The following is a 15,943-nucleotide window of genomic DNA, read 5'->3' as shown; positions in this document are numbered from 1 at the left end:
GAAATTTATTTGAGACTTTTGCTAAGGACCAATCATTCACAGTAAATAGGGAGTAGACTCAGAAAGTGGGTTATCACATAAGTGGTAGACTCAGAGAAAATGTGTTCTATTCACTGTGTTTAAATTTAGCATGCCCTTGCTTCTTTAAAGGGAACTGTAAATTAACTTTCAAAACTCAGTCTGCTAATACACCCACACTATCCATCTTGGCCTTTCTGAAGAGGCAGGAAGCATTTGGCACACTGCCAGTTATGAACTAATTTTATTTGCAAGTCACTTTCTAAGACTGTGAAACAAACTTTCAAAATTGTCAGATTTTAAAAAGAAGTATTTACTTTTTTTTGTTTTTCATACATACTTTCCTTGACCCATTTGCTAATTATTGTAGAGACTTACATTGAAATCAGGAGCTTTTATAAGGTTTAGCAAAAGCATAACACTGTAAAAATGAACACCATGTCAAAAATTCAGAAACAGATTGTCATGTCATAACTCCAAGATTATGACTTCCCTGAAGAGTAAGCAGACAGACATGGACCAAAAGAGGAATCTGAAGTAATAGAAAATGTAACACACATGACTAATCGAATAACTGTTTTCTATATTATTTATTATATCATAGACCTTACGCGGTATAAATCCAGGTATAACAGAATAGACCCTCTCCAGAAACTTCAGTTGAGAAGTTGGAAAACAAAGAAACAAAAGCAAGCCGCCTTTATTTTGTATCAATTTTTTTTTTTAAATCCTCTCTATGAAGGAAATTTACCAAAGAAAAAAATCTTAATGGTTGCAGACCTAAGAGATCAGTAAAACAAAAATTAGAGAGCACCTCTATCTCCACAACTGATAACTTATGGTTAAGAAAACACATTATGTAATGGTTCTGTCCAAGAATTAAATCAAAGGCAGCAATATTGTTTCCTATTAACCTGTTTAATCTACCAGACTGTGGCACATTTACAGTTTATTGTAAGTAAATATAATACTGATAAGAAACAGAAATCTGCAGGTATTAACATTTCAAATGTCATGCTCTGACTCCCTGTCTTCCAGCTCAAAGCTCAAGCATGTCAAAACAACCACTGTCTCACTAATACACCTCACCGTTAATAAGCTCACATGGTAAAAGAATATGATACGGGGTGGGGAGAGCAGGTTTTTCATCCTACACAATTCCATTTAAATTTGTGAATGATTTACTCCTGGGGTAGTGGGTTTGATGCAAATGAGCAGAAAGGAAGTTGTCAGCAGCATTATGCTCTGGCCAATAGTAGAAAAGCTCCATTTTAGCTGTGCCATAGGCTGCACTAAAAAAAAACCAGAGCAGACCAGCGCTCTTTCAGCATCCTTTCAGACAAGAGGTAGGTCTGTACCATTTTTTAAAATTGTCTTGTGTTTATATTGATTATTGAAAGAAAATATATCTTTAGCTTAGAAAAGAACTCTATATAAAGCCTTTCTCCTATAAAAGCCAGCACGAATTTTCTTTGTGTTAAGCAGGATTTTACCCTGCTACAATCCTTAATCTGCTACTATCAGACAAGCACTTTTACCATCTGTGCATTAATGGAAAATTGATGACCACTCCATCTTACAAGAAACCCAATACACCCAAGCCAATGCGCAGTAAACAAAATGTATTTGATGTTTACTAGCTAGTAGCTCATTTCTTGCAGCCTCACGTTCCATTTAGTTGATTCTGACTGTTTTTAAATAGATGCTAAAAATCATTTTTTTTATTTAAAAAAAAAAAATTCTGTAACAAAGAAAAACCAAAAATGTTAGAGGGTGTATTTTTCAAATATGAACAATAAAGCAATCACTAAATTGCTTAAGAATGAGACTGTATACTGCCTAGCTAGGCTATAAATGTGTTCTAAAGAATTGGTTTGCTAGACTAGCACGAAAATCAACCTTATCACTTAACATATTACTGGGGTAAATATAAGAGTGTTAATCCATCTGCACGATGCAGACAGACAGGTTAGAATCCATGAGAGATTTCTAGATACCATTACACGAAGCTGTTTGTCCAGTTGTTTCTTATCTGAGACTTCCTCAGCACTGCATTAAAATGAGTCATTTTGCCACTGCTCCTCTGAATACAATTCCAAGTAGGCTTACATTATCACAGCATCCAAAGAATGATTTTTAAATTAAAACCTATTATAGAAATTATAGAACTAAATTAAATATTTAACCGCTACTAGATTTCGTTCACGCACAATACCTGCAACGCATACTAATCAAATTGGCTCACTGTAAATTTTAAATATTCCTACTGCAATTAGAATTAAAATGCAACTGTGTTGAACCCGAGTTTCTATGATAGTTTTCAAAGATGTGTCCTTTCTTACCTTATCAGTGCTGCACTTAATTTTGATGGATTAGCAATGAAGTCTTTAGTCTTGTATTTCATGATTACAACAGTGTTGGTAGATGACTAAACAGTTGTCTTGGCTTTAGTCAAGTCTGGGGGATTATAGTCACGAGGGGAGAGTCAACACCTCTAGAACATTATCAAAATCAGCCTACAGCCGAGTAACCGGACCTCTGCCCCAAATATGTTTATAAAGTAGAATTATCTGAAATTCTCTCTTCAATGGAGGAAGTTAATTTTCCTAGCCACCATTTAAGACAGGGTTGGGCAAACTACGGCCTGGGGGGCCACATCCGGCCCTTCAGACGTTTTAATCCGGCCCTCAAGCTCCTGCCAGGGAGCGGGGTCGGGGGCTTGCTCTGTGCGGCTCCCAGAAGCAGCGGCATGTCCCCCTCTGGCTCCTACGCATATGGACAGCCAGGGGGCGCCACACACTGCCACCGCCCCAAGTGCTGCCCCCGCAGTTCCCATTGGCCAGCAAACAGGGCCAATGGGAGCTGCAGGGGCAGCACCTGCAGATGGGGCAGCATGCAGAGCCTCCTGGCCATGCCTCCGCATAGGAGCCAGAGGGGGGACATGCCGCTGCTTCCGGGAGCTGCTTGAGGTAAGTACCGCCTGGACCCTCTCCCGCGCTTCAACCCCTTGCCCCAGCCCTGATCCCCCCTCCCGCCCTCCGAACCTCTCGGTCCCACCCTCCTGCATCCCAGAGCCCTCACTCCCCCGCCCATACCCCTGCCCCAGCCCAGAGCCCCCTCCCGCACCCTGAACTCCTCATTTCTGGCCCCACCCCAGAACCCGCACCCCCAGTTGGAGCCCTCACCCCCTCCCACAACCCAACCCCCCAATTTCATGAGCATTCATAGCCCACCATACAATTTCCATACCCAGATGTGGCCCTCGAGCCAAAAAGTTTGCCCACCCCGATTCAAGAGGTGCTAAGCACTAGCTTCAAAACATCAATTGGCATATCATATAACTAAATCACTAGCTATCAGATATCAAAGGGGTTAAAAATATTGTCTTACAACTCATGTTACTAGAGTTTAAAAATTAATTATAGCTAAGACACTACCCAAATCGTGGGATGATCTTCAAATAATAGCGGCTGAGTTGTGGACAAGACATGGAAAATTGTGAAAAAGTAATAATGGACCTTTATTAACTGCAGTAATTTGGAAAAGCCACAGCAGACCCATTTGTTTAAGAAAAATGTGCTGGAACAATATAAACACTCAACTATTATGCTATGCTTGTGATTTTTTTTAATTATTATTATTTTTTGATAACCAGACAATTTGGTGTCTACAGGGCTGTAACCAGGGCGGGGCAAGCGGGGCAGCTGCCCAGGGCACAAAGCTCGGGAAGGGTGCCCTGGAAAAATGAGGAAAGAAAGAGTAGAGGGTAGAACCCTGCAGCAAGCATGGTATTGGCGCCCTTACTTCTGCACTGTTGCTCGTGGCGGTGCTGCCTTCAGAGCTGGGACCCGGCCAGCAGCCATCGCTCTCTGGCCGCCCAGCTCTGAAGGCAGTACCACCGCCAGCAGCAGCGCAGAAGTAAGGGCGTCAATATCATACCTGCTACCGGCTCTACCCTCTACCATTTCCCCCCTGCATACTGGCTGTTTCCTGTTTTATATTAATAATGGCCCAACTTTATTACTGGTAAATTCATAGACAAACTGTTTAAAATAGGTAGAAATATGAAATTTGGGCTTTATCATTTTTCCTTTCAAATATCCATATATTTTGGTTTCCAATTTTGTAAACAAAACATCAATGCTTTCTTTACAATTAGTATTTTCTGGTCATGTAGCATTTTGATTAAGTAAAGTTAAATAAAAGATAACCAGGTAGACTTCTTAATAGGCTACGTCTTTATTCGCAGTCTTATCTACAAAACAAAAATCACTTTATCTTAAGATTTTTGTAAGGAATTTCAACTTTTAAGTGAACAAAGTTGCCTCATGTCCAGTGTAATTATACGCAGTATAAAACATACATTTTTTACAATCAAACTGAGCATCTTTCCTTAATTAGCTAGATAGCTCTGATTTTAATTAATGTTACATCATATCCCACCTGCATGAGTATAACATGCAAGAGCCTTTCTTACCTAACCTTCAGTCTTCCTGTACCAAGTTTGTGTAGCAAAATTTACATATTAATTTACATACAAAAGAAAACTTTAAGGCTGCACAGTCATGCACAGTTATAAAATACCAGAATGAAGGTTGTCTCTGTGATTTTAATTTGGCGCCATTGTGCATATTAGTTTAAAGAGAATTAAAGCCACTTTAATTTTGAATGAGGTGTTCGCTGGGGGGTGGGGAGGGGTTAATGCAGTTTAACTAATCCACTTCAAATTCACACCTTTAGTCAATTCAGATTAATTTTCCTGGATGTCCCTGTGTAGACAAGCTCTTAACTATGGAGTCACTTCCGGTCCTCTATACTATGCAAAAACTACAATACTATACTAAGACTGATGTTTAAACCTGTTCATAAGTCAGGAAATTCAGAGTTAAAAGAAATAAATGCTCTTTTTAAAAAGGAAAAATGCACATTCCTCCCTACTCTAGAAATGATTGATATAATTAACTCATGCATGAGCAGAAGCAGAACTTTTCAACTCACTTTTACACCTATTTGTTGGACTGTAAGGGTAGTATATCATGTTAATAACTGAAGTTCCTAAATAGGTTTTTTTTGGTATTTAAAAATATATCTTTCAATTCATCTTAAAGATATCCAAAGCAGCCCTTAGCCTGCTCCTCTGCATGTATGACTTAATTCATAGTACTCTAACAGGTACATTTGTCTAACACATTCTAAGGTGAGGGATGAGAGCCAAGTAAAAACTGTGCTTTAATCTCTCCCCTCCTTTCCCTGCCCCATTTCATCCTCTCTCCCAACTAAGCCCTCACCCATTCTACCCTCAGAGGTGCTGGAAGAGGTAACCAATTTAAGAAAACACCAAGCCTCAAGGGGCTCCCTTTCCCATTTTAGTTCAGTCCGCAGCCAGTCCTTCAATACAATGTTGTTCTGGGCTCAGTTCCAGAAGCTGCTGCGTGCTGAACGCTATGAGAATTTGGCCCGTAATGTGTTAGGAAGCTTGCATGTTAACCGGAAGAGTGATACTAGCGCTTACAGAGGAGGTAAGGAAATTGTATTATAAACCTGGAGAGCAGTTGAAAGTTCAACCTTGTTTTTGGAAACTTGTTCTCCAAGACAGTTACAATTTCTAAATGTACTGTAATTCCACCTAACCAAATTCAAATGACCCAGCCTAGTTATCCAAAACAACACTGTCCCCCCCACGTAGCCCTATGTCAGTTACATACCAACTGATTAACTAACATTAAGGCTGCGGGAACTGTGATGTAGAAGGATTTCCCAATAGGATGAGGAAAGGAGGGAGGGAAACGAAGGGAGGCAAAGAGGAGGGTTAGGGAGAGAAAAGTTACCCAAAGGAATCAGATGGCCCCCAGACCATTCTGATAAATGGAACTGTACTGTACTTAAAACCACAAATTCTCTCTCATAGAGCTGGAAGAGAAAAACCCTAAAAAAGGAAGAACATAGAAGAATACCACATGTTAATCATTCCAGTCATTAGGATGCACACATCCAGTAACAGCACATGGGTCCCTTGTTTTGCTAGAAACGTCACATGCACAGAGCGGGTTTTCAAACCATTAAAAAACTAGAACATTTAAGAGTAACAAACAGAACATGTTTCTAAAATCATCCCATGCAGATGGAAATAATCTCTGTAAAATTGCTTCTTTGCATTAGTTTTGGATTAAGTGAGAGATGCTCCTTAACTTTATTGAAACATGCTGCAGTGTATTAGTCTTGCAATAAAATATATTTCAAAAAGTCATCACACAGTCAAGCTGTGCATTTTGATCCAATATATTTTTGAGTTAAAGCAAAATAAAGAGCCAGTTTAATGCAGCTTCACTTCAAAAAGTATGTACATGTCCAAAGCTCTCCAGTTCAAAAAATATTCCCTGCTTGCCACAGGAAATTAGCTGTCATTCTCAAAGTAAACTCTTCCAACTAGGGAAAATAATTCGAGTTCCAACTTAGTTGGTAAAAGAAAAAACTGACATTTTAGAAACGAAAAACGTCATCTTTGTTTCTCTGTTTGTTTTAGCCTATAGGTCTGCTGCAGAGAGCACAATAAAAGAACTCTCCAAGCATGGCAACCTTCAACAACAGTCCCTGGAACGCGACTACGTCCCTTTACCAATACCTTGGTTTTCAAGTGCAAAAGATTTACCCTTTCCATGATAACTGGAACACTGCCTGCTTTATTATTCTGGTTCTATTTATCTTTACTGTAGTTTCTCTGGTGGCGTTGGCTTTCCTTTACGAGTTGCTTGACTGTTGCTGCTGTGTGAAAAATAAAACCATGAAAGACCTAGAGAATGAATCCAATCCAGTTAGAACCATGATGGACAGCTTTAGAAAGAGAGAAACAGAAGTGGTGTAGTAATGATTGATCACTAGAACTCACAGAAGAACCAACAAGAAAATGAAGCCTCTTGCATCTTATGAGCAAGTCATGTGCTTTTTGGGCCTTAAAAATCATTATTAGCAACAATTATTTCACTTCTGGATGTGAACTTGAATGGCTAGCAAAATCTTTATATGGCCCACCTGTCAGAATGTTATGTGGGAAGAAGATTTTCGTTTTTAAATGAACTTTTGTCATCTATATTTGATTACTAGAGTAAATATTTGTTCATCTGAACAATTCACAATGTTGCTTAATTGGAGAAATACAGATCAGTCTGATTGTCACCCTCACCCCTGCCATCTCATGTCTCCTCCTTGGTCTTTAAGCTTCTCCCATATGTTTGCCTGCCACAGCCCCATGCAATACACCTTAATGTGAAAGGATACTTCTGTCCATGTGTGCCCGAAATCAGGAGAGGTGGGTTGGATTCCAGAAACTCCTTACCTTTCAGCACCTCTCCTTTTGGGGGAAGTTTGCACAAAATTTACCCAAACAATAGTAGTCTTCTTAAAAACAAGTTTATTAAAAGGAAAAAATGTCAGTAAAACAAAATAAATGGTTTTCATTACACACTGCATCTGAATATTTTGCAAAGCCCAGTGTGGTAGGCTTTCTTATTAGATAAAAAAAGAAAAATGTTCATCCCCAGAAAACAAGTAGCTCTCTGACCACTTCCACTTCCTGGAAGGACCTGACAGCTTCTCCCTGCAGTTCAGAAGTCCCACCCTATCCCCCACCCAAACTGCTTGTCAATTCCTTGGTGTTCGAGTTTATCATCACATCAGAGTGAGGTCACCTCAATATTTCCACACAGGAGTGTTTAATCAAGAGTACCGTCTGGAGGGAAATGAGTGTCTTTTCCCCCCCATACAAGAACAAATCACCTAAGAGATTCCCTCCCACATCTTCCTGTCTCCAAGTCCATAATTTCAAAGATCATTCCTGATCTCCACCTCCCTCCCACACTTCTACCAGTCAAGGGGATTGCCTTTTGAGTTACAGATCCACTGTTTTTGGCTACAGACGTTAGAACACACTTTCATGCTGGATGTATCGAGTTTCTATATTAGGGCAAGCCTACATTACAAAATTAATTTGACTTAAGTTACGTTGACATACAGCCACTCCAGTAATTAAATCTCTTTTGCCTGTCCACACTACCTTCCTTGTGTCGGCAGTGTGCATCCTCACCAGGAGCGCGCACACTGATTTAACTATCAGTGTAGGGCATTGTGGGACGGCTTTTGAAAGGCAGGAACAGTCAATGTAAGCAACACAGTATCAACACTGACAATGCATTGACTTAACTGCATCGACCTAAGCACTATTCCTCTCGCATAGGTGGAGTTATTAAGTCAGTGTAGTGGGCGAGTTACATCGGTGGGAGCTACACTTTAGTGTAGACGCTTACAGAGTTAGGTCAGCATAAGCTGCCTTATGTCAACCTAACTCTGTAGTACAGACCAGGCCCCAGCTGTCCAGAGTTAGCACGACTTTGACTATTTTAGACTCTCTTATCAATCTTTCCTTGCCATGAAATACATATTATTGACAGATCCAAGGACTATCTTGGGTAAAAGTGATCATGACATGATAGAGTTCACGATTCTAAGGAATGGTAGGAGGGAGAACAGCAGGAGGCAGACTTTAGCAAACTCAGGGAGTTGGTAAGATCCCACGGGAGGCAAGTCTAAGGGGAAAAACAGTTCAAGAGAGTTGGCAGTATTTCAGAGACAGTATTAAGGGCACAAGAACAAACTATCCCACTGCCTAGGAAAGATGGAAAGTATGGCAAGAGACCACACTGACTTAACCTGGAGATCTTCAACGATCTGAAACTCAAAAAAGAGCCCCAAAAAAGTGGAAACTAGGTCAAATTACAAAGGACGAATATAAACAATATAACACAAGTATGTAGGGACAAAATTAGAAAGACCAAGGCACAAAATGAGATTAAACGAGCTAGAGACATAAAGGGTAACAAGAAAACATCATACAAATACATTAGAAACAAGAGGAAGACCAAGCACAGAGTAAGCCCGTAACTCCATGAAGGGGGAGTGTAGTGAGGTGGAGCAGCCTCCCCCCGAACTAGAGAGCAAGGGACCACTATACTCCTCCGGTGGGCAGACCTAAAACCTCCCCACCCCCCGCACCGGACCCAGGGTGGGACAGGAAATATAAAAGCAGAGCCCCAGAGCTCAGTTGGGGCTGGAACACGGGAGGAAGCAGACATCTCTTCCAGGAAGCAGAGATCTTTGTAGGATCCTGGACTAGCCCCCAAGTGGAGCCACACCCTGCAGTTGGAGGAGATGGACAAGTATCCCAAGGAACTGCCAGAACCGCTCTCAGATGAATGCCCCGAGGAGCTGTGGGGACTGCCGGCGGCCGAGGACACATAAGAACGGCCAGACTGGGTCAGACCAAAGATCCATCTAGCCAAGAAGCTTGTCTTCCAACAGTGGCCAATGCCAGGTGCCCCAGATGGAATGAACAGAACAGGTAATCATCAAGTGATCCATCCTCTGTCGCCCATTCCCAGCTTCTGGCAAACAAGAGGCTAGGGACACCATCCCTGCCCATCCTGACTAATAGCCATTGATGGACCTATCCCCCATGAATTTATCTAGTTCTTTTTTGAACCCTATTATAGTCTTGGCCTTCACAACATCCTCTGTCAAGGAGTTCCAGAGGTTGACTGTGCATTGTGTTAAAAAGTACTTCCTTTTATTTGTTTTAAACCTGCTGCCTATTAATTTCATTTGGTGGCCTCTAGTTCTTGCGTTATGAGAAGGAGTAAAAAACACTTCCTTATTTACTTTCTCCACACTAGTCATGATTTTATAGACCTCTATCATATCCCCCCTCAGTCGTGTCCTTCTCAAGATGAAAAGTCCCAGTCTTATTAATCTCTCCGCATACGGCAGCCGTTCCATGCCCCTAATCATTTTTGTTGCCCTTTTCTGAACCTTTTCCAAGTCCAATATATCTTTTTTGAGATGGGGCGACCACAACTGCACGCGGTATTCGAGATGTGGGCATACCATGGATTTATATAGAGGCAACATGATATTTTCTGTCTTATTGTCTATCCCTTTCTGAATGATTCCCAACATTCTGTTCACTTTTTTGACTGCCGCAGCAGACAAGAAGCAGAGGATAGAGGGCCTTTGGACTATGGAGCCCTATACCCAGACTGTGGTAGGACATAAGGGCCTAGAAAGACGTCCAAGTCAAAGATGACCCCCAGGTTACAGGCCTGAGTGACAGGCAGGATGGTGGTGTTGTCTCCAGTGATTGAGAAAGGAGGTAGTGAGGAGGACTTGGGGAGGGGGGGTAATTAAGAGCTCTGTTTTAGCCACATTGAGCTTGAGCGGACAAAAAGACATCCAAAACAACTGTTCACTCAGAACTAGAATCAGACCAAATTCATTCCTTTTAGGACACACAGTAGCAGTACTGAACACTTCTGATATTGGCTGGGTCTGACACGGACATAAAAGAGGAAATAGCTTTCCAATGAGTTGCTTTGACCTAAATACCCAAAACACGGCTAAGCAGTTAGGGTTCTTACGCACACAAAATACATGACTCAAATCCACAGAAGCAAGGAAATGAAAAATTATGCCCTCCAACAGTACACAACCTCTGTTCCCCCCACCCACAGGCATACACTTTACCGTTAACAATACCACCCTACACTACAGACCACAACTTAAACTCTTTGCTGTTCTGCACACACTCCCCTTTCCCAGATGATATTTATCCAACATTAGTACTTGTGGATGTTTGGTACAGTAGTTGGTTACGCTGAGAGAGGGTAGGTTGGGGTAAAGGGGATGATGGAAGGCTGGCATCCCTACTGGGGAAACGTTAAGGTCCTGGTGTGTGATGTAGGGTAGTTGTGGCAATGGTAAGGTGTGTGTCCCTTCCCCCACTGGGTGTAACTGCTAACCCTTTGGGAATCTGGAGCCTTTTAGAGCTTCCGTGCAAGCATCAACACGGATTGTGCCAAAGTCACTAGTGCAAGAGCGCTGGGGTGGCAATGTCAAAGCCACAGCTTCCTGCGCCAACAGCAATATTCTCAGGGCACAAGAGTCCCCCGGAGGTATCTAAAGGAGAGTTCAGAGGCACGCTGCATTTTTCTTTCAGGCACAGGATGACATCTGCAGCCACATCTGATACTCTGCTTATTATGGTCAATATCTAGGCAGATAGAGCATACTGACATAGTTCTGCCATACAGTCATGTCTTGAAATCACTGAGCAGTCTCTTTCTTCAGAAAACTTTCCTGCAACAAAGACAGGGTGCATCAAGAAAAAATGGAAAATCAGTGGGAAAGCCTGAGGCAGAAGCTGATTGGTCGAAAATGCACTCAGAAGGAAAAATAAGCAGCGGAGAGGCACACCAGAATGCTAGAGCACCAAAATAATCATTAATATGCTGCAGAACTGCACTGGACCACTGAGGCAAAGTATGAAGTTGACTGCAGAATACAGCTGTCCCTGTGCTCAGCAATACAGGTCACCAGGACCACATCACTTCTATTCACTGCTCTCTGTTGGCTCTTTACTGAACATGGAAGTCAGTTTAAAGACATCTGACGTGCCTTGCCAAACTCTGCATGGAACTGGCCTTAGCTACTGAGACACTGATTCCAGTGAAACTATTGGCCAATACAGAGCAACTTGTAATCACAGGTTACAGAACCTTCCCAGGCTGATAGATCAAGACTTACTGCCAGACAAAACAAGAATGACCCTAACCACATGGCACACAAAGCAAAATATAAAACCCAGTTCTTTCTCCAAGCATAAATAAATAAATAAAAAATCTTAGCTAGCCCATTGGCAAGGAAGGGAGAGAGAGATCACTTTGTTGTTGACTTTACTCTTGGGAGACACTCAAGGCTTGTCTATATTATGGGGACTCTAGCGGCACAGCTATGGCATGACAGCTATGCAGCTGTAACCCCATGGTGTAGATGCACACTACACGGACGGAAGCGGTTCCCCATTGCTGTAGTATCTCTACCTCCCTCAGCAATGGAGCTAGGTCGACATAAGCGTTCTTCCGTTGACAAACCCGCATCTACACTGAGGGTTTATATCAGCATAGCTATGGTGCTCAGGAGAGCAGTAGCTATGTCAATCTCAGTTTTAAGTGCAGATCAGACCTGCGATGGTACAGTGATGGGCACAATATAGTAGCCTAAATAAAAGGAAAGACAGGGTGGAAAGCTGAAAACACTGAAAAGCATACAGTAAAAAGAGCAGGAGTGATGCACAACCATAGCACACCAGGAGCTTCTTCATGAAGCAGGGTCAAGCATAAACTGGCTGCAAAGTTCAGAGGCCAGCATTTACATCATCCAGAGGATGGCATGTCACTTACAGTACAGGGCCTGACCCACACTCCACCTCCATCCTCCAGAGTCAAAAATCTTTAAGAGTTGTAGAAGTTCCTGCACTCTCATGCTCAGGAGCTAAGACCCAAGCATAAGAATCCTAGAGGATCATATCTTTGGAGAATGGCTCTGGCCACACAGGAAGTTTACTGAAAGACTGACCCAATGGGGTATGTGGACAGATGGAAAGAAACAATCAGAGGTACTTTCACCAACCTGTGTTTTGTTTTGAGCTTGATGATCCACCCTGCTCTAGTTTTGCTTTTTTCTTTTTGGAAGATGCTGAATCAGACGAGGGTGCCGTACGCTTTTCTACAGCAGGAGTGGAGAGTGCTCGTTTTTTGAATAGCTCTCGTTCTCTTAGCAGGCTTGGATCCATAATTCTGTCATGAGAAAAAGGAATAGGGAAAATCAAAATCAAAAAGGTCAATGAGGTATCTAAAGCGTACGGAATTTTAATATTTTATTATAAATTCCCTTATTTATAGAATTTATAAATGCCTCTTTTTGAAAGGTAATATACAGGGAAAGGGGTACTTTTAAAATGCAATTTCAAATGTACCAAGATGTTATTCTCCAAAACAAGAATTTGAAAAGCTAACACATCAGTGCATGATTTTTTGAGGTCATTCTTAGTAACTATGTCTATAAATATGCAGGAAACAAAACAAAAACAGATAACTTCTATTAGTTTGACCTTGAATTTTAGGCTTTGCAAAAAACAAAGGTTTTTCTAAATACAATATTAATAAAAACATTTTTGTGATCTTTATAATTCAAATGAAACAAATTTTATTTGGGTTTGTTTACAATTCATATATACTGTAGTACTGTGTCATTGCGGGAGAAAAACAAGACTGACTACAAACAAAAGTGCAAGTGACAAGTCTATTTTCACAATTCAGACTCAGGGAAATACATATAATAAGCATATGTGGTGAAAAGTTAATTAGGTATTTTCACAATCTTGCTGTTTTAATAATCTCAACCATAACAGTGGATGCTTAGATAAGGATACTAATCTCTCCGAGTGACCTCTGAGGCTAATTTTCCACTATAAATCTTCCCCTGATTTTTGCACTATGACCTCCTACTAACTTTGGGAAAACCGGGGTTCCTAAGTGCTATCACAAAACAAATAATGAACAACTACACTAATTCACTGTAAACTGAACCTCTTATTGCTAATCCTAGAGGACTTCTGGCAGTAGGGTGTTTCAATCTTTTTGTTTCATTCTTGAACACCTGAGACAAATCAGCTGGGAGGAAGAATTTAAAAAGAAAACTCTGAATGATAATTGGGAATTGTTTACAAACACCTTACTAGCTGCCCAAAAAGCCAAAATCCCATAATTAAGGAAGGTGGCCATATTTGTTAAAAAACTGATCAGGTTTAGATGGGAGGTAAGACAGCTATACCAAATAAAACAATAAAAGGGACAGTAATGACTATAAATCAGAAGTTAGGAAATGCAGAAAATTGATAAGGGAAGCAGAGGAACACAAGGAGAAATCTATGGCCAGCTCAGTTAAGGAGGAGATTCTTTTTTTTAATATTAGGAACAAAAGAATCCTAACTATGCTATTGGTCCATTACTAGAGGAACATAACATAAGAACAGCCATACTGGGTCAGACCAATGGTCCACCTAACCCAGTATCCTGTTTTCCAATAGTCGCCAATGCCAAGTGCTTCAGAGGAAATGAACAGAACATGGCAATTATTGAGTGATCCATCCCCCATCATCCACTCCTATTTTCTCGCAATCACAGCCTAGGGACACTCTGAGCATGGTGTTAGATCTCAGATCATCTTCGCTAATAGCCCTTGATGGACCTATCCTCCACGAATTTATCTAATTCTTTTGGGAATTATACTTTTGGCCATCACAACATCTCCTGGCAATGAGTTCCACGGGTGGACTGTGCACTGTGTGAAGTAGTATTTCCATATGTTTGTTTTAAACCTACTTTAAACCTAATTTCATCAGGTGATCCCTGATTTTTGTGCTACAGGAAAGAGTAAATAACACTTCCTTATTCACTTTCTCCACACCGTTTATGATTTTACAGACCTCTGTGATATCCCATCCCCCCCTTAGTCATCTCTTTTCACAGCTGAAAAGTCCCAGTCTTGTTAATCTCTCCTCATATGGAAGCTGTTCCATACCCTTAATAATTTTTGCTGCCCTTCTTTGTAACTTTTCCAATTCTGAGATATGGCAACCAGAACTGCATGCAACCAACATTCAAGGTGTGGGTGTACCATGGATTTATACAGTGGCATTATATTTACTGTCTGATTATCTCTCTCTTTCCTAATGGTTCCGAACATTGTTAGCTTTTTTGACTGCCGCTGCACATTGAGCAGATGTCTTCAGACAACTATCCACAATAACACCAAGATCTCTTTCTTGAATGGTAATAGCTAATTTAGATCCCATCCTTTTGTATGTATAGCTGGGATTATGTTTTAAAATATGCATAATTTTGCATTTTTCAACACTGAATTTCATCTGCCATTTTGTTACCCAGTCACCCAGTTTTCTGAGTTCCCTTTGTAACTCCTTGCAATCTGCTTTGGACTTAACTGTCCTGAGTAATTTAATATTGTATGCAAATTTTGCCTTCTCACCGTTTACCCCTTTTTCCCGATAATTTATGCATATGTTGAACAGCATTGCTCCCTGTACAGATCCCAGACAGACATCACTATTTACCTCTCTCCACTGCGAAAACTGACAATTTATTTCTACCCTTTGTTTCCTGTCTTTTAACCAGTTACTGATCCATGAGAGGACCTTCCCTCTTTTCCCATTACTTCTTACTTTGCTTAAGAGCCTTTGGTGAAGGACCTTGGCAAAGGCTTTCTGAAAGTCCAAGTACACTATATCCACTGGATCCCCCTTGTCCACATGTTTGTTGATCCCCTCAAAGAATTCTAATAGATTAGCAAGCCTTGATTTCCCTTTACAAAAGTCACGATGAATCTTCTCCAACATATATGTTTATCTATGTTTCCGATAATACTGTTCTTTACTGTAGTTTCAACCAAATTGCCAGGTACTGAAAGTTAGTCTTACTGGCCTGTAATCATAGGTGCTGGAACCAGGAGTGCTGCTGCAACCTCTGGCTTGAAGCGGTTTCTATTATCTGCAGGGTTTCCAGTTTGGTTCAATGGCTCTCAGCATCCCCACTATACAGATTATTCCAGCATTCCTGCCTTTAATTGCCAGGACCACCTCTGAAGACTTCTTCAAAAATCAGCATCACATTAGCTATCTGCCAGTCATCTAGTTCAGAGGCTGATTTAAGTGACAGGTTACATACCACAATTGTTAGTTCTGCAGTTTCATATCTGAGTTCCTTCAGAATTCTTGAGTGAATTCCATCTGGTACAGAGGCTGATTTAAATGACAGGTTACATATCACAGTTAGTAGATCTGCTATGTCCTATATGAGTTCTTTCAGAACTGTTCATTAATACCATCTGATCCTGGTGACTTTTTACTGTTTAATTTATCAATTTGTTCCAAAACCTCCTCTACTGACACCTCAGTCTGGGACAGTTCCTCAAATCTGTCACCTAAAAAGAACAGCTGAGGTGTGGGACTCTCCTTCACAACCTC

The 15,943-nt window shown here is 41.0% G+C and overlaps 2 protein-coding genes across 3 annotated transcripts in view; one reads left to right on the top strand and one right to left on the bottom strand.

Moving 5' to 3' along the window:
- GTF2E2 (general transcription factor IIE subunit 2) overlaps positions 1-15,943 on the bottom strand; it is a 53,031-nt gene that overhangs the window by 29,824 nt on the left and 7,264 nt on the right. Inside the window, exon 2 of the mRNA XM_005283973.5 lies at positions 12,532-12,698. Coding sequence (XP_005284030.1) covers positions 12,532-12,694 — 163 coding nt within the window. The 5' untranslated portion in view covers positions 12,695-12,698. The remainder of the gene's footprint in view (positions 1-12,531; positions 12,699-15,943) is intronic.
- On the top strand, positions 1,278-7,466 carry SMIM18 (small integral membrane protein 18). Of its 2 annotated transcripts, none has more exons than XM_008173584.3 (2): positions 1,278-1,368; positions 6,542-7,466. In XM_008173584.3, exon 2 carries the CDS (start codon positions 6,587-6,589, stop codon positions 6,878-6,880), a length of 294 nt encoding a protein of 97 aa, XP_008171806.1. In that variant the 5' UTR covers positions 1,278-1,368; positions 6,542-6,586; the 3' UTR covers positions 6,881-7,466. The 2 variants fall into 2 exon arrangements, with proteins under 2 accessions (XP_008171806.1, XP_008171804.1); XM_008173582.3 differs by having other exon boundaries at positions 1,288-1,364.

The sequence above is a fragment of the Chrysemys picta genome, chromosome 5, assembly GCF_011386835.1.
Source record: "Chrysemys picta bellii isolate R12L10 chromosome 5, ASM1138683v2, whole genome shotgun sequence".
NCBI lineage: Eukaryota > Metazoa > Chordata > Testudines > Emydidae > Chrysemys > Chrysemys picta.
Note: the sequence above shows the minus strand (reverse complement) of the source record. Positions and strands in the feature narration are given on the sequence as shown.